Source organism: Adiantum capillus-veneris, chromosome 30 (assembly GCF_014529385.1).
Source record: "Adiantum capillus-veneris isolate H3 chromosome 30, ASM1452938v2, whole genome shotgun sequence".
Taxonomy (NCBI): Eukaryota; Viridiplantae; Streptophyta; class Polypodiopsida; order Polypodiales; family Pteridaceae; genus Adiantum; species Adiantum capillus-veneris.
The window spans coordinates 102,083,632-102,101,496 of NC_140960.1; the positions used below are offsets into that span (position 1 = coordinate 102,083,632).

The 17,865-nt window shown below is 42.5% G+C and overlaps 2 protein-coding genes across 4 annotated transcripts; both read left to right on the top strand.

Moving 5' to 3' along the window:
• Positions 1-6,163: 6,163 nt before the first annotated feature.
• On the top strand, positions 6,164-7,004 carry LOC147418536 (uncharacterized). Of its 2 annotated transcripts, XM_086506464.1 has the most exons (3): positions 6,166-6,448; positions 6,589-6,777; positions 6,872-7,004. In XM_086506464.1, exons 1-3 carry the CDS (start codon positions 6,193-6,195, stop codon positions 6,889-6,891), a joined length of 465 nt encoding a protein of 154 aa, XP_086362590.1. In that variant the 5' UTR covers positions 6,166-6,192; the 3' UTR covers positions 6,892-7,004. The 2 variants fall into 2 exon arrangements, with proteins under 2 accessions (XP_086362589.1, XP_086362590.1); XM_086506463.1 differs by having other exon boundaries at positions 6,164-6,448; positions 6,589-7,004.
• On the top strand, positions 6,839-10,932 carry LOC147418537 (pentatricopeptide repeat-containing protein At2g39620-like). 2 transcript variants are annotated; one of them, XM_086506461.1, is made up of 3 exons: positions 6,839-6,977; positions 7,057-7,214; positions 7,294-10,932. In XM_086506461.1, exons 2-3 carry the CDS (start codon positions 7,198-7,200, stop codon positions 10,490-10,492), a joined length of 3,216 nt encoding a protein of 1,071 aa, XP_086362587.1. In that variant the 5' UTR covers positions 6,839-6,977; positions 7,057-7,197; the 3' UTR covers positions 10,493-10,932. The 2 variants fall into 2 exon arrangements, with proteins under 2 accessions (XP_086362587.1, XP_086362588.1); XM_086506462.1 differs by having other exon boundaries at positions 6,880-6,977; positions 7,087-7,214.
• The last annotated feature ends 6,933 nt before the right edge of the window (positions 10,933-17,865 follow it).

Genomic DNA, 17,865 nt, shown 5'->3' on the forward strand with positions numbered 1-17,865 from the left:
GATCATTAAATTTTTTCCATACTCTAAGAGTTCAGTAGGGTTTTCTTTCCCTAAAGGTAATTTCATTGCTGTGTATGTGTGGTAATATGCTGCACAGTCCCCGGTATATCCTGGCAAGTAACCAAAACATTCTCTCCCTCAAACCTTGTCGATGAGGATAACTTTGTCTGCATTTTGTGGCAGCATTGGACCACCTAAGCAGCGAGATAATGTCTTGAAAGCATAGGTTGCATTATTCCCCTCTTATGACATTCCGTTGTGGAAGATTAGGATGTGTGCCTCACATAGACTAGGAAGATATTTTCCTAGAGCTGCATCCCTGCCACAGAATTGTCTTCTTCAACAACGAAAAGAGTCATCCTTTTCAGCAATCCATGACTGCGAACAAAAGAAGAGTGTGTGTGTGAGGGAGAGAGACAGAGACAGAGTTGGGGGGGGGGGGGGGGGGGGGGGGGGGGGTAGTAGGATGTATACCATGAAACTCTCATCTTGCAAAAAAAGCTCATTGTTCCATAGGTTGACTAATCGGGTTGACTCCTATGCTGGTCGCTTAAATCAATCCTCCATCTCCTGATTACTAGTTGATGGCTTGAGATTATTTCGAATAGTTTTAAATGTGGCTTCATGAGGAATTATTTCTTTATACTTTTTTTTTCTAAGCACAGTTTAAGGTAGTCCAGTGGGTTACTGGAGATCTCCCTTGCCTCGTCATCACTACTGTCATCTGAAACAAATCCATTCCTCTCCTCTTGATACTTGGAGATAGTGGCCAGTGCAAAGTCCTCCCGCAAACAAAAAATACTTTGAATATCATGAAGGAAAATGTATGACCTATCTCCAAATTTAATCTCTGGCACTCCTGGTAGCATTAAGGTGGCTTGCCGCTCATTTGAAACCTGACACATCTAGAGGTAGCTTGATATCTGAGGTTTTCACTAAGAGAAGTTTTCTTCGTTCCATCTCTTTTGTTTCTTCTTCAAGATCAATGGACTCCTCTATCTCCGCCACTTCAATGTATTCCTCATCCTTATCCTCTTTTTCATTTGCTGGTATATCGTGTTCCTCCATGAACTCCTTAGGATCTTACATAAGACTTGTAAATAATCCATTTAAAAATATTAGAAATCCAAAGGATTCTTCAACCAGCTTGCACTCCCGTTCATGTAAGCTGCACCAATGGCGTCTTGTAAGACTGTCTTTTTAGGATCATAGTCTTTTAAACGAACTACCACCATTTCACCAACATTAACCCTACCCTTTTGAGTATGAAGCTCCAACTTCTCTTGTTCCAACTTCAAGTGTTCACTCTGTTCAGCTATAAACACGTCAAGATTAAATGGAGCATTAAAAATGCAGGAGACTAAGTCAAACTTATCACCAGCCCCAGAAGAGACTACAAAATCTAAAAGCCTTTCAACAATCATTGTAGGGTCTTCATAAATAACTCTCTCTCTCTCTCTCTCTCTCTCTCTCTCTCCTCTTCCTTTTCACACAATAATAGACATTACCGTTAGCGTTATTCACGAAGCACACTGAATAATATTCTACATGTGTTAGCAAGACATGCAATAAATGGATTGTACGACCACAATAAAGATTTTTCTACAATCAAAAAATATGGGTACTATTTATGGTAACAAATGCACACTTGGATTCATGATGAGGGAGAGAGAGATAGAGAGAAATAGAGAGAGAGAGAGAGAGAGAGAGAGAGAGAGAGATAGAGAGAGAGAGAGACCTAACCAAAGAGAATTGCATCATCCGAGACGACCTCTGCAACCAAGGCGCACAGCTGATATTGCCGAAGACACAGAGTGAAGAGCTACTAAGGTCAAACAAACTCCTTCAAGAATTTTCAACCCATTGAAAGCAGTACTTAGGGGAATCCACATCGTATACTCATTTCAAACCGCTTTTATCCACCAAGAGAGGTATTATGACCTGACTAGCTTTTTGTTTAAAACTCTACCAGAATTTACACATAATGATCATGAAGCTAAGCTAGTTTAGATTAGAGTGGTATGGAATATAGACATATAGACAGAGAGAAATAGTTGCAGGAGATAAGACATTTAAAATATAGAATTTCTTTGAGGATCACGGTACGCTATAGTCAAAATAATCCTTTGAAAAGCCCTGAGGCACACCATGATCCACAATATCAAAGGCTTGTACAACGATATATTGCTAAAGCTATTATTGGATAATTTACTTTGTATTCGATACTTCCCAGAGTGTTTATTGATGTAGAAGAGAGAGAGAGAGAGAGAGAGAGAGAGAGAGAGATAGTGTTTTTGAAAGAGGAAGACACACAGATAGAGAGAGAGAGAGAGAGAGAGAGAGAGAGAGAGAGAGAGAGAGAGAGAGAGAGAGTCCAAGAATTGGAATACAACACGCGATAGGCTATTTTCACTTCTCAAATTTGAGACTGTGCACCTGATCCACGAAAAGAGGGAGATAGAGAGAGAGAGGGGAAGGGGGGGGGGGAGAGAGAGAGAGAGAGAGAGAGAGAGAGAGAGAGAGAGAGAGAGAGAGAGAGAGAGAGAGAGAGAGAGAGAGAGAGATTGGAACACGGTGTGCGATAGGCTATGTTCACTTCTCAAATTTGAGCCCATGCACCATGATCCACACAGAGAGAGAGAGAGAGAGAGAGAGAGAGAGAGAGAGAGAGAGAGAGAGAGAGAGAGAGAGAGAGAGAGAGAGAGAGAGAGAGAGAGAGAGAGAGAGAGAGAGAGAGAGAGAGAGATCCCTTGCATTTTTCTCTTACAGTGGAATGGCAAGAACAAAGGAAACAGCAAGGAAGGCAGGGAAAGGACCAGGGCTTGCAAAGAAAGCATGTGGAAGGTCTGCTAATAAGAAGAAAAGACCAGGTAAACCAATGAAGATATTGAAGGGACCAAAATGAAGAATATTCAAAAAAACATGGGTTTATTCAAAGAGATCAGAAGAACTCAGTAATGTATTGAGCTTTGTGTCTCTTAAATTCCTTTCCAAAGAGCAGTAAGGCAAATTTGCAAGGAAGCATGTGCTGGTAGAATGAGATGGACTTTTCATGGTTCATTTCTTTGAGCCCTCCAATCGATGTCAGGATTATGTAATTCAAGCCACAGTAGCCCAATAGCAATCGGACTGCTTGGGCTTTGTATAATATTGACTCACTATTCTTGAAACATGCTCCTTCAATGTTACCTCTATGGGGTGAGTTTCATACCTGAGATCCCCTAAAGCGAGGGGATGACCATCAATGACTTCTACAGTTGCTGGGTTAGACTTCTCCACAAGTGGTATGCCTTGTTCTTTTGCAAATTCTTTGTCCATGAAGCACGCCGTTGCACCTCAATCTAGTAATGCTTCATAATCCATGTGCCTACCTGGCTATGGATCTTGATTGGTAGCATAAAACTTGAAGTGGAATTAGCGGGAAGAAAGACCTTTTTTGCTTGTCTTTTGTCAAACCGGTCGGTCTCTATTGGGGTTGGACGTCCATGTTTTCGAACATGTTGAGGCCATTGCACCATGAACCTTCATCCTTCTCTTCCTTGGACACTGTTGAACTATGTGCCCCTACTCTCCGCAATACATACATAAGCCATTAATGTGTCGCCTTTGCTTCTCCTGAGCTGAGAGAGGTTTGAAACCATGTTGAATCAATTTGCATGGGCTCAATGCTTGATTCATGGACTTGTTGAGGTGTGTAGCCATTATGTGTCACTTATGTTTGGGGTCGCAATGTTGCCCCAAGACGCCTCTCTTGTCTCCTCTCAAATAGTCGATTATCACATTCTATTGCTTGAGAGGCTAACTCGCTTAGTGTGTGAACTTTTGACATAGTCAATAAAAGATCTTTTACGTCATCCTTTAATCCCCACCGAAATTGGCTAATGAAATATTCCTCATGCCAAGTCAGATCACAAGTGAGTTGTTGAAATTCGGATGCATAGACGTATGCAGGTCTTGATCCTTGGTGGAGATTTCTAAGTTTGGTTTCAGCAACCCTTGCTCTATCAGTATCCCCAAAGGTTGCAGAGAACTCCTGCACAAAAGCTTCAAAGTCATGAAGGAGAGGAGATTCTTTTTCAAGTAAGGGAGAGACGTACCCGAGAGGAGGGTCCCAATAAGGCCTACTTGAGAGGCATCATTTGGATAACGCTCTCGTTGCATTCGAATGAAGAGACGCACTTGTTGGAGAAACCCTCTAAACTTTGATTTAGTCCCATCAAATTTTTCAGGCATGCTGACCTTCGGCTCCTTCTTATGTTGTTGAGAATAGCTGGATCTTGCATCTTGTGCTTGATGTGTGCTTGTCTCTTGAAGCTCTTGAATTTGACGTTGAGATCTTGCAATGCCGGTCCCAAGATTAGGGGTTGCCCTGCTTGAATTTGAGCATTACTCTCGCGAAGTTCTTGTAACTGACTTGGATGCTTTGCAATGCGTTGATGACACCTTCCATCGTCGGCTCCATGATGGCTTGAGAAGATTAAGAGATAGTAGTCTTGCCAAACTGTTATGAGCGCGTATAGGCTAGAAGAGAGCAAGACGAGGCGCTCAATGTACAAGAACTTGGACTTGATGATAAGCTTAATATTGATTATAAGACCTAATACTTTATTAAGAGAGCTAGATAAAAGACTTGGATTACATGACTTGAGTACAAGACAAGGCTTGATTGCAAGGACAAGACTTGAACATAAGAACTAGAGGGATTTCCTCATAGGAGCCTCACAACTGTGTTGGCAAGACTGAGGGGCTTGTGGCCCAAGACCCCTATCTATACTAGTGCTTGAGGAGGTTAGGACTTTCTAGGTTCTTCTTGAGGAGGTTAGAATCTTCTAGAACCTTCTTGATCCTTCTAGTTCTTCTAGAACCTTCTAGATCCTTCTTCAACTTTCTAGAGCTTTCCAGAAACTTCTAGATTCTTCCAGAATCTTCTCCATGCTTCTAGAAACTTCTAGAATCTCCTTGATACTTTTTAGAACCTTCTAGAATCTTCTAGATTCTTCTAGAGCCTTCTAGTGATAATGTAGGTGATGATGCAAGCAGCGACTGACTCTCAAGCATCCATTACAACGAGAGGACTCCAAGAATAGTCAGACATATCTATTTCTGGGAAGGTCCCAAATACTATGCATAAGGAGATTGATCTAGTGAGTACCTTTACCACCAATAGGGGAAGTTAGCTCTATGCGAATAATCTCATGTGCTACTGAAGCTTTGGCTCTAATCATTTGGAATTCCATAGAAACCAGCAATCTTTCCATACATCTCCATCCCTCAGTGGTATGGGATACAAAAGGCCCCCGTACATGCACTACATAAAGCATAGATGAGGCCACCACAGTATCAAAAGCCAAAGCTTCATTCGGGGTTCTTGGAATTGAACCTGCGAGCTCATCCTTTCAAGTTCCCCGAAGTTGCATGCGCTCTAGTAGGTCTAATCATTGCAGTTCTCTTCAAGGAAAACACTGGGCCACTAAATACCACCCGAAGATAAGTGTATGCATCTGTAAACTCCACCACCTCCTGATCATAGGTAAAGGTGGGTGCTTACCTCTTCACCCACTATGGTGTGGTATTAAACACCATGCTCTTGGTCTTGCCAAGGTTCACAGACAAGCCACTAGAAAAAGAGTACATGTAGATAGAGATAGAAGAAGAGTTCCTGATGTTGTGCTGCTCTCATTAATGGTGGCGAGAGGGAGACTTGTAGAGAAAAGTAGGGTGGTAGTGGCTTATGAAAAACCAGGGATAAGGGGTGCTATAGGAGGGTGTATGAATAGCGGGGGGCATGCTTTTGGAGAGTGACGCACGAGGGGGCTGTGGGGGTAACCACGTCACCCTCCAAAAGAAGAAGAGGGGTACCTGGTGTCGTGTTATTCATAATGGTGTCGAGTGCTTCAGGAGGGTGTATGAATAGCAGGGACGTGCTTTTGGAGATTGACATACCTGGGGTGCCGTCTGCTTTTGGAGGGCGACGAGGGGCAACCACATAACAATAACAATATGTTCAAAAGCCTTGATATGCTAACATAGTAAAATCCCATCTCCCTACCTTTGAGGCCTCAGCTTGTACACTTTTTTCGTCGATACACTTTTATGTCTCTACGAAAAGAAAAAAGGTTTTCCGTCTTTTGCTTGCCATGTGGCACTAATGAACAAGCTATATCCAACTGTACAGTTGCTCCCAAGAATTCCATGGGCCACGAATCTTTCTGCTTAAAAATCAGTTTTTGCGGAGCTACTACGTACTGGTCTAGCTCCGAACGGGTGCTGGACATGAACACGGTGAGCCTTTCTGCCTTGAAGGATCAGGCCTTAGTGACATACACTGGTGCAGAACCTGCATCTTTGTTGTACTCTTGCAAAACCCACAACACTGCTGCGTCATTCTGCGCCATTGTGACTCGTTTGTTGACGGCTCTCAAAGTAATTGTGAGGAATCGGGCACCAGGTATTGTTGGTCATCGCCCTCGCCCAAATGTGGCAGGCTGATGCTCGTTTGTTAAATGTCGCAGGCTGATGCTCGTTTGTTAACCCTCTTCCAGACATACATGTGAGTAAATAGGGTTGCATCATAATGCCCTTTTGCAGCGGTTTTCCGTGCAATTCCAAAGAGCTGCCTTTCTGCCTTGAAGGATCAGGCCTTAGTGACATACGCTGGCACAGAACCTGCATCTTTGTTGTACTCTTGCAAAACCCACAACACTGCTGCGTCATTCTGCTCCATTGTGACTCGTTTGTTGCCGGCTCTCAAAGTAATTGTGAGGAATCGGGCACCAGGTATTGTTGGTCATCGCCCTCGCCCAAATGTGGCAGGCTGATGCTCGTTTGTTAAATGTCGCAGGCTGATGCTCGTTTGTTAACCCTCTTCCAGACATACATGTGAGTAAATAGGGTTGCATCATAATGCCCTTTTGCGGCGGTTTTCCGTGCAATTCCAAAGAGCTCACTACTTGTGAGAAAATGGGCAAACCAACTAGGTATCCAATCCTCAGTATTTCTCTGAGTGAGAGACCATGAGTGAGCTGCTTTGCTTGTAGTAATCCAGTTTTTGTGCAGGTTTGGCACACTGTTGGATGAGGAAAGCAGAATGACTAGGGATATCAGTGGATCACAATCTTATTTAAACCGGCCTGATCCATCATTGGAGAAATTAGTGGGACATTTGAGAAGCCCAAAGAGCTCACTACTTGTGAGAAAATGGGCAAACCAACTAGGTATCCAATCCTCAGTATTTCTCTGAGTGAGAGACCATGAGTGAGCTGCTTTGCTTGTAGTAATCCAGTTTTTGTGCAGGTTTGGCACACTGTTGGATGAGGAAAGCAGAATGACTAGGGATATCAGTGGATCACAATCTTATTTAAACCGGCCTGATCCATCATTGGAGAAATTAGTGGGACATTTGAGAAGCCCAAAATGTGCAACACTAAAGGTTGCAAAAAAGAGATACACATGCATTGCACAACATCAAGACAGCAGTGCTGGAAGCACGGAAGAGGAAACTGCACTGTTTGGTGAGGAGCTTCCCTCCGTATATGACTGCATCTGTGTGTTAAAGTCGTGCAGAAAGTCCAAGCAAGTGGCACATGCAAAGGCTGTGCACGTGCATCTGTGCAAGAATGGGCTAGAGGATCAAACAGATCTAGGAAACCTCCTTGTCACGGTGCTTTTAGAATCCGGGGGCAGGACACAAGCTTTTAATCTTTTTAAACGGTTGCATGAGCGAAACGAGCTTTCTTGGACTGCTTTGATTCAAGATCTTGTTGATTCTTCGGAATTTCAAGGTGCCCTACATGAGTATGACCAAATGGCTGAAGATTCTGTAGCTTTTAGCCGATATGCTCTTGTGCCAGCATTACAAGCTTGTAGCGGGCAGAAATCCCTTGAAAAGGGTCGTGAAGTTCATGCTCAAGCTACAAAGCTTGGATTCTGCACGACAGATGGCCATCTAAGGAGTTCTTTGGTGGACATGTACAGCAAATGTGGGTCCATGGTGGATGCTCAAGGTTTAATTGATAACCACCCAGAACAGGATGCTGTAGCTTACACTGCACTTATGGCAGGGTATATCAAGCAGGGTGCTGGTGATGAAGCACTGAAGTGCTTTGATCAAATGCAAAACAAAGACATGACTCTTGGCGCTAGCACATTTGTTTGCAGTTTAAAAGCCATCATCCTTCTGGGAGCAGTAGAGAAAGGCCAGCAAATTCACACTGAAATAATGAAAGAAGGCTGGGAAACAAATGATTTTATTGGTAGTAGCTTGGTGGATTTGTATGCCAAGTGTGGATTACTATCGGAAGCACAGGCAGTGTTTGATGAGCTTCCAGAGCGAGATGTGGTGTCTTGGACTGCCTTGATTGCGGGTTATGTTGAACATGGATTTGGCGAGCAAGCATTGCAATGTTTAGAAAAGATGGATTCGGATGATGTACCTCAGAATGTAGTTACTTTAATGTTTGGGTTGAAAGCGTGTAGCATTACAGGAGATGTAGGTAGGACCCAGGATATGCACAGTAGCATTGCAAAGGCAGGTTTCGAAAGCAATCTATTGATTGCCAACACATTGGTGGACACATATGCCAAAAGAGGCATGATTGTGGATGCATGGTTAGTATTCAACAAATTGTCAGTGAGGGATGCGGCCACGTGGAATTCCCTGCTTTCTGGCTACTCCGAACAGGGTCTTGGTGAGGAAGCATTGAAGTCCTTCCATGATCTGAGAGCCCAGGGCTTGTTTCCGGATGTGGTCACATTTGTAAATTGTTTGGGGGCTTGTAAGAGCATAGAGAGTATCCATGAAGGTAGACAACTACATATGGAGATTGTGAAGCAGGGGCTTGATAGTCTGCTTTGTGTTGGCAGCACACTCCTCGATATGTACATGAAATGTCAATGTATTGAGGAGGGATGGGAGGTGTTTCACACTCTCCCTGCTAGAGATTCTGTTTCATGGACTGCACTCATGGAAGGCTATGCTGAGGCAGAGCTTTACGAAGAAGCGTTAGATTGCCTCGAGCAGATGCAGCAGGAGAATGTTCCTTTTCATTCCTACACTTATGCATCAGGCTTGAAGGCTTGTAAGGGGGAAGGACTAGTGATCAATGGCCAAGAATTACATTCCGGACTTGTTAAACTGGGATTTGATCAAGATAGATACATCAGCAATTCTTTGGTGGATTTGTATGCCAGTTTGGGCTTATTTCTTGAGGCGGAGGCGGTCTTTCACAAGCTGCATATTCCAGATGAAATTTCATGGATTGTTCTGATGAGTGGCTATGGAGAGTGTGGACTTGATGATGCAGTCTTGGATTGTTTGGAATCGATGCAGCAGGATGGTGTTGCTTTGAATGAAGCTGTGTGTGTCATGGTTTTGAAAGCTTGCGGTAATCTAGGGGCCATAGACAAGGTATGGGAGATTCATTTGTCGATAATTCAAGAGAGATTGGAAAGAAATCCTTTTGTGAACAGCAGTTTGGTAGATATGTACTCCAAGTGTGGTTTTCTGAGAGACGCTTTTGATGTCTTTTCTGAGCTACCAGTTCAAAGTGTAGTTACTTGGACTGCTCTCATCTCTGGATTGGTGGAGGCTGGCTTTGGTAAAAAAGCCCTCACTTATTTGGAGCAAATGGACCTTGCTGGGCTGTCTCCAAGTCCTACAACGTTTGTTTGCGGCTTAAAAGCATGTGGGAGCCTGAAAGACCTAGAGAGAGGTCGATGGTTGTATGCTGAAATCACGAAAGAGGAGTATGAAAGTAACATCTTTGTTGGAAGTAGCTTGATAGACATGTATGCAAGATGCAGATATATGGGTCACGCACAAGAGATCTTTGATGAGATGCCTGTCAAAGACGTTGTTGTATGGACTGCGCTCTTGGCGGGGTTTAACAAAAATGGGTTTGCAAAGGAGGCTTTAGCTTGCTTTGAGCAGATGAAAGCAGATGTTCCTCCAAATGGTGTGACCTTTGTGTGCGCTTTGAAAACGTGCGGGAGCCTGAAGGCTGTAGATAAGGGGAAAGGGATACACTCTGAGGTCGTCACAAAAGGATTTGAAGCTAATCAAAACATCAGAAGCTCTTTGGTGGATATGTATGCGAGGTGCGGTTTGCTGGAGGAGGCAGAGGAGGTATTTGATGAGCTTGAGGTGAGAGACTTGATGCCATGGACTTCACTCATGGTGGGTTATGCAAAACAAAGTCAGGCCAGCAAGGCCTTGGATGTACTAGAGAGGATGCAATCAGAGGACGTTTTACTTACCGTGGAAGACTGGGCAGAGGTTCTAAGTGCTTGTAGCAATGCTTCAACGGGAGAAATTTTCCTTAAACTGCACAACATCATCGTGGAAAGAGGATATGAGTTTAACACCTCTATTCACACCACTTTGGAAAGCATGTATGCTGATTGTGGCTTATTTACCATAGGGTCGATTGACAAGACGATCCCGCAAGCAGCACCTCAACATGCTTCTTTAGAGGATGTCCTGGTGGCAGTGTAAGTATCTAAGCTTGTTAAGTATACTCTCCATTCTGTGCGAGTTTGAACTGTGCTCTTGTAAAACAGTATGCAATGGCGGTGAAGTTGTTAATCTCATTATCTTCAATCTGCCATGCTTCTCAATCAGGCCTAGTGTCAGCAACATGAACTCATGAGGGAAAATGTGAAGTGCAAGCAGTTCGAGCATCCGAACTTGTAAGCCCATTGCATCTGATGCCATTGAAGATATGACCATCTTGAGTGCTCTCAATAGCCTGCACCCAGTGCCCAGCATCATCGTCATCCACCCTCATTGCCTTGTACACTTACAGAGTTTGGCTAATTTTATTTGGTAACAGACCTTGGAACTGTAAATTTTCAATTCACAAGATGTTTGGGATTTGGAGAACATGGTGTTAAGTCCCAAGTACAGTGCTTACACAAAGAAGCAGTTTGTGGTTATCTAGCACTTTCCACTTAAGCTTGTCATCTTTCAAAATGGCTTCATGTGAATAGGAGGGCCCTCTGCAAGTTGTGAATACGACATTATCAAGGCGTCCATAGATTGCTAGTCTGTGCAATGCTTGAGAGACATGGTTTACTGCAAGTGTGTATATTGTATGCACACCTTGACTTACTAAAACTCAAGGACATAGATTAAAAGTGGCTTTTTCGTTAGATAATTCTTACATCGATGTCTTGGATGTCTCTTAATAAGAAAGAAAATAGAACAATAACAGCTCGTTCTAATTCTTAGAGAAGATGCTCGGTTACCATATTCCACAAGAGAAATTGGTCTCTCCATGGAAAGAGAGTCTTTCTTTCCAACGTACTGGAATTTGTCACATGAGTTATGGTAACTAAAGCATAAAACTTTGCTCATGTGTTGCAATACATTAAAGATATGGATCTTTCTCCTATCAAGAAAGAACTGTTAACCTTGGTCCCATAGTCAGAAAGCCTTTTTTTTCCTTAGACAATACTTGTCTTCAAGGAGAGTATTCATGGAAAGCCAAGGAGCTAAAGTAAAACATATGTACTATGCTATATTGAATGATCATGTTGGAATTAGTCCCCACAATTCACAAGAAGTTTTGGACAAATTCTCACAACAATTCTCACATAGTGATTTACCTCAACATCATGAGCTTTTGTGAGGGAGGCAACGCATACCTAGCTAGGTACGATTGGGGGCAGGGGACCACCGGCCCCGGTCCTAAACCCCCAATCGTACCTAGCTAGGTATGCGCTGCCTCTCGAGCAGAAGCTCATGATATTATGCATTGTATGAAAAACATTGAAAAAGACCTTGTTTTCCTACGTGAGAAAAATTCTAAATCTTCTTGTGATTCATGTGATGGTGTAGGGAATGGTCCGTTAGTGTCTGGTTGAGGATAGATTTCAAGCACTCCTCCAAGGTGGCAGAGGCTGCCCATTGCCACCTCAGCACGCTTGCCAACATGGTGGCCTGCACGCGTTGGCGTACTCAAAGTCTGAGGCAGGCTCGCCAAAATGAGAAAGCTTTAATAACTTCAGTCAAAAATCCTAAGCAAAGTTTTACTAAATATGGCCATGTAATTTTGATTACCCAAAGTTTTGTATCTACTGGCCGAAAGCTAACTATACCCCATGTGGTAGTCCATTGTAGCTTTGCTTCTTTTTCTTTAATATAAACCTGTTCGCGCCCTTTATGGTTAAAAAAAAAAGTTTTACTAAATACCCAAGAAGTGGAGCTCAGCTGGTGAGACCACTGTGTTGAGGGTTCCCCAACATTGAGGGTTCGAAGCTTATGGGATGCGTTCTCTTGGGTGTATTCTCCTCCCGTATTGGAGGGGTGGTTCCCACGGTTGCTCCTCGAGTGTGTAATGTACAACATGTACAATTGTATATACATGATATGTGTATAATTTCTCCCTACTACCTTCATGTACAATTGCAAATACATATCATATACATTATATGTGTATAATTTCTCCCTATTACCTTCATGTACAATTGTAAATACATGATATGTGTATAATTTCTCCCTACTACCTTCATTGTACAATTGTAAATACATGATATGTGTATAATTTCTTCCTACTACCTTTGTGTATAATTTCACCCTACTATCTTCATGCACAATTGTAAATACATGATATGTGTATAATTTCTCCCTTTTACCTTCCCCGCATTGATGTTGAAAAAATAAACAATATTTTTTTATACTAAATAACTTATTAATAAAAGGAAAAATATTTGCCCCTCAAATTTTATAAATTTTTGACATGTCCTTTATATTCGACCAAATTTTTTCAAAATGCCCCTCATTAACGTAGTAAACATCTCTAAAGACAATTTTTTTGCCAACTTTTCATAGGAAATCCATCTGTTGATGTGTCGCTCATCTAGCTCTTCAAGCAAGAATTGACGACTTTTAACCGCTTGTAGATGGAGGGCCATGATCTGCAGTCCCTCCTCCCTTGGATTGTGACGGTGTAGGGAAAGGACTGCTTGTGTCCTTTCCCATGAATAATGGCGACCAATTGGCGACTGGCGGGGAGCCGGGAGCCAGTGCTGGGAGCTATTATTCATGGGAAAGGACACTAGCAGTCCTTTCCCGGCCGTCAAATGTCCAGGGCGAGGGGGGTCAAGTAGCGAGCATGAAAGCGACATGGGAGCATATTCTGCACAGCGAAAGCGATGGGGGCAAATTTCGCGCAGCGAAAGCGACGTGCAGGCAAATTCTGCGCAATGAAAGTGACGCGCCGTCGCCAATCATTGGCTTAGAATAAACTTTATTCCCTCTGCTGATGTGTCAATCATCCAACAGTTGTATGCAAACATTACGTGATTTAATTGCCACTGAATGGAGGGCCAAGATGCGCAGCCCCCCTCCCTTGGATTATGACAGAGAAGAAAATTTTGCAGATTAGACCATGAGTGAAAAACATTAGTACGATACATGGAGATTTAATATAGAACCGGTATATCTTACATTGAAACATTTCTACGTAACAAATATGTATATCAATCAAGCATATAAATTAATGTAATCAATCATAAGGAGAGCTTGTGATGTACTCTTTCATGGATCATGGGGATCATGCAAAACTGTGTGGGCATGTCTCTCCTTGAAAAAAATTATATCTAGGAATTGATTCAGTAGGCCTGTCCAATGTTTTTCTAGGTGCTTGATTAAAAGGAATGTGTTGAGATGCTCCCATGTTCTTCAAGAGGAAAAAAGGTGCAAAGGGCACACGGGTGGAGAGGGATTCTCCTACGGCTTTGAGGAGAAAAAGGGGAGCAGAAGAGAGAGAGAGAGAGAGAGAGAGAGAGAGAGAGAGAGAGAGAGAGAGAGAGAGTTTTATTATTTTCATGCGTATCCATGGTCGGCAGTTGAGAGATAGATAGATAGATTGAACTATTATCCACAGAGGTCAGATATCACCCATGGGACCGAGAACAAACATTACAATGTCTTCGTCTCAGCAAAACGTGGCGATACATATCAGTTAAGGAAGAGGGTCCATCGGGAGGGTAAAAAAAGGGAAAGTTAAAAGAGGAAAACAAAACCGAGGGGGGGGGGGGGGGGGGGGGGGGGGGGGGCTATGGGAAGAGCTGATTTGGGATTTTGAAACTCCTAGATGATGGATTTTCCACCTCGATAAATTGCCTATTTACCTTGTTTAGGGCTTCATGTACCTTCTTGAGCTCGCTTGCTTTAGATTTGAGCTTACTTGTGGTCAATTCTTCAGCGATCCAAAACGGTTTGCCCTTGAGGAGGTGGGATTGACATAGTATCTTCATCCGTTCTTCTTTGTCCTTGAAGGTGAGGATGCAATGCTCAGGTGGCACATGTTTGTCTGTGTTGTTGATCCAAGAGACGGTCTCATGCTGATTTTTGCGGGCGATCGGGTGCCCAAGGAAGACATCGAGACTTCCTTAGTTACCTTTCCAAAATAACAAAGCTGGCCTATTGATGACTTTTCAAACCTTCAGAGTTTTAAAAGGTTGATCAAGCCTTCAAAGTTAGAGAAGTTGAAAGATGTGAGCTTTTGAAGGCTGAAAATGGGTGGCCACTAGCGAACAGGTGTGGTTGCAACTCAACAGATGGGCATAGCCTTGTTTGCTTTGGTTTTTCTTTAGAGCAAGAGAAGAACGTGGAGCCCGTGCAGGGTGCATGTCTGTAGCGGGCAAGAACGAGGCCTTATAACCTTTCTGACTAATATTGTTCAATCACATACATCAAGCATCTCCTGTGTATATGTATGGAAAGAAAGAGAGGGCTGGATTTTTTTACTCATCACAGAGATGGCAGACATGCCTTCTTAAGTGAATCTGCCTAATGGACCATGGTTGTACCTAGATGCAACCATAGAACATGAATTTTATGGAGTTGGAGGACCATATGTACCATAACCACCCCCTATACCTTACTCCTATCCAAATCAAAGCAGAACCTTGAGAAGGCATGATACTGAGAGTGAGAGTGACACATCTTCTCAGAGAAGTGAGAGAGGAAATGGACAAACCATACGAGAGAAGAGTGTTACTATGGCATGGAATATGCTAGGGAAAGGCATGTACACCCTGTTCTAGTAGCACCTACTCCACCTAGATACGCTATGGGGAATGCACCAGGACCAGTAGGAGTTTCAAGGCCACAACATGTCTTCGGACGACAACCTCTACTACTAGGTGCCAGAATGCCTATAGACATGAGATATATGCAGATGATGGAACCATCCAACAAACAAGCACTAGTACCAGCTACAATGTATTATAGCAACCAAAGCGGGTACATTCCTTCAAAGCAACAAAAGATGAGAGAAACAAATGGAGTGATGAGGCAGGTACAACCTCCACCTCCTGCATTTTGACATGAAGAAAGAAGGTATAAGATGGACGAAAGGACAATGCGGTTCATTGTGTTTAGAGGCTTATCAAGGTCAAAGCTTGTTTACAGCCAAGTGGAATTGCAAGAAGAAGCTCCTCAACCAGAGGCAGATTCTCGTAAAAGCTGTGACAACCACTTGGTCAAATTGTCCTCAAACGGAGATCACTCAAGTAAATGCCTATTGTCTAGACTGTGGTGGCATTCACTTGTGAAATATGGTATACCAATGTGTCACATTAGGTTAATGCAAGAGCATTGATGTGATAGTTTGAAATAGAATAATATATATATATATATATGTAGGTTGATTTGAATGCTTCTTTTTTTTCATAGGATATCTATATAGTCATTATGGCAGAGGGTAAGAAGAAGGCATTTCTCCAGTCTCTAAGGTCAACTCTCTGCAAGGTGATTAGTGAATTACTGGAGAAGCAGGTGCAAAGTATCGTGAAAAATGAGACGCTCATAGACAAAATGCTTAAAAAATCAATTGTAAGTGCAGTCTCCAAGGAAACCTTTGTTATAAGCAAAGACAAAGATTGCCAGTCTGCTTATAGTATCATTGGTAACATGGAAAAGTGTGCCATGATTTATATGAAGCTCTTCCTGAAGATGTTCATATGATAAAGCTCCAGGCTTGGGATTTGGTTTGGCGTGCAGAAAGAGAGAAGAGTAAGCGTGCCAAAGATATAGATACACAATATGCGTTATCTAAAAATCTACAACGGGAGCAAGTCAACCATGCCCAAGAGAAGATGGTGTCAGAGATAGAATTCCTTGGACATCCCATTGCGAACTCTCTACAAAGGTCTGTGAGAAACTCAAATACCACATGATACTATCACCTATTTATAGAACTTGGGTGTCGGCTCCTTTGGTACATGCTTCCAAGTAAGAATTGATGGTATTTCGTATCTTCCAAGTGAAAATACGTATGCAGTGAAGCAATATCGAGGAATGGCTGGAGAGAAACTGAAGTCCTTCGAGGATGAGGTCAGTCTTGATCTTCAACAGAGAGGGTTGTGTGCAGTATTGCAAACACATGCAATAAGCCTTTGATAGCCATTTTTCCTTACTTCAATGGAGGAAGCATTGGGAAAATGATGCACAATCTACCTTTTGAAAAAGGTACCTTTAGTCAAATTGTGAAGAAGGAAGAGAAAGATGGCACAGGTTCAAGTAAAGATAAGGTAACTAAGCTGATCAAGGAGAATTAACTCGAGTCATTGCCTTTGCGAACAATCTACCAAATATCATAGCTGCCTTAGCACACACAATGGCCTACACCCATCAATTGGGCGTTGTTCATTGTGACCTGCATCCTTTCAATGTTATCTTGGATTTTACTAGGGATTCAGATCCTCAAGTTGGCATCATTCATTGGGGATTAGCCATGAGGCATGCATCAGAGAGGCAACAATCACTCAATTGTTGTCAAAGCAAAGCCCATAAGCCTAAACCTTGGATTGCTCTAGATCTATTGAAGGACACACATAATGACCATGTGTATACCAGAGAGGTTGCTGTCTATGCATTAGCATGGCTTATTGATCAAATGGTCAAGTTTTGTAGGGAGTTGTCTATGGAATAGAATACCAATTGGATAACATCTTGTTCAGCAAGTGAAGCATACCATATTCAAGAGATTGTAAAAGATGGGTATCTTCTACAAGAAAAGAATAGAAAATCATTTGAAGAATTGTATGCAGAATTAACCCACATGCACTTGGATGGGAATAAATGTCTGCGGCCATTGGTAGAAATTATGCCACCTTTTATTGAGTTAAATTCTTTTGCCTTGTAGCAAGATGTTAGACATCAAAAAGTGTAACTTTCTTTTGGACTAAATGTTGGTCATCAAAGATGTATTTCTTTTGTCGGTAATTACACTAAATCTTTGTCAATCTTTTTTTTTGGGTCATACTCAAAATTTTGAGTAGTAGTGCTATATTAACTCAATAACGAATGTACATTAAGTCTTAACCTGGGTGTGTGATGCCATAGGTTTTCTTTCAAAGACTCAAAGATTCCTTTATTTTCAAGTTTTTTTGAAGTAGCAAAGACGGAGAATGTGAGTGCACATGTAGTTACAAATTATGTACTGATGAGGTTATAATAGAGTACAAAATTGGTGTTGTGTCCCCTGTAAAGCGCCCTAGGGTAGATTCTAGTGATGCATCCAATGAGGTGGATGGGAGACCCTCAATGTGTCAGGAAACAACAAGTGAGACATGTCCCTTAAGTTCTTCTTTCGATGCTTATTGTTAACCCTCACGGCTCACGGACACCCTATCACCTACGAGACGGACGTTGTAACCTACAATGGACATTGTATTATTTATTTGGTAGAGTCAGGTACCGGGCTTGTCGGTCCAATAGGAAAAGGGTAAGAGTGATCGCCGATGAGAGGCGCACTCTAATTGGGACATTCAAGGGATTAGTTGGCTAAGCATGGGCGCCCAAGTGTGAATGGGGTGAGCTCATATAAAAGCCAACTAAACCTAAAATTGACGCAT

Bases quoted from the DNA above. Each gene is read 5' to 3' on its own strand.
- LOC147418536 (XM_086506463.1), top strand. From the start codon at position 6,193: ATGGGCCACGAATCTTTCTGCTTAAAAATCAGTTTTTGCGGAGCTACT. The intron at 6,449-6,588 runs GTATTGTTGGTC...GCCCTTTTGCAG, and splicing joins TGTGAGGAATCGGGCACCAG to CGGTTTTCCGTGCAATTCCA.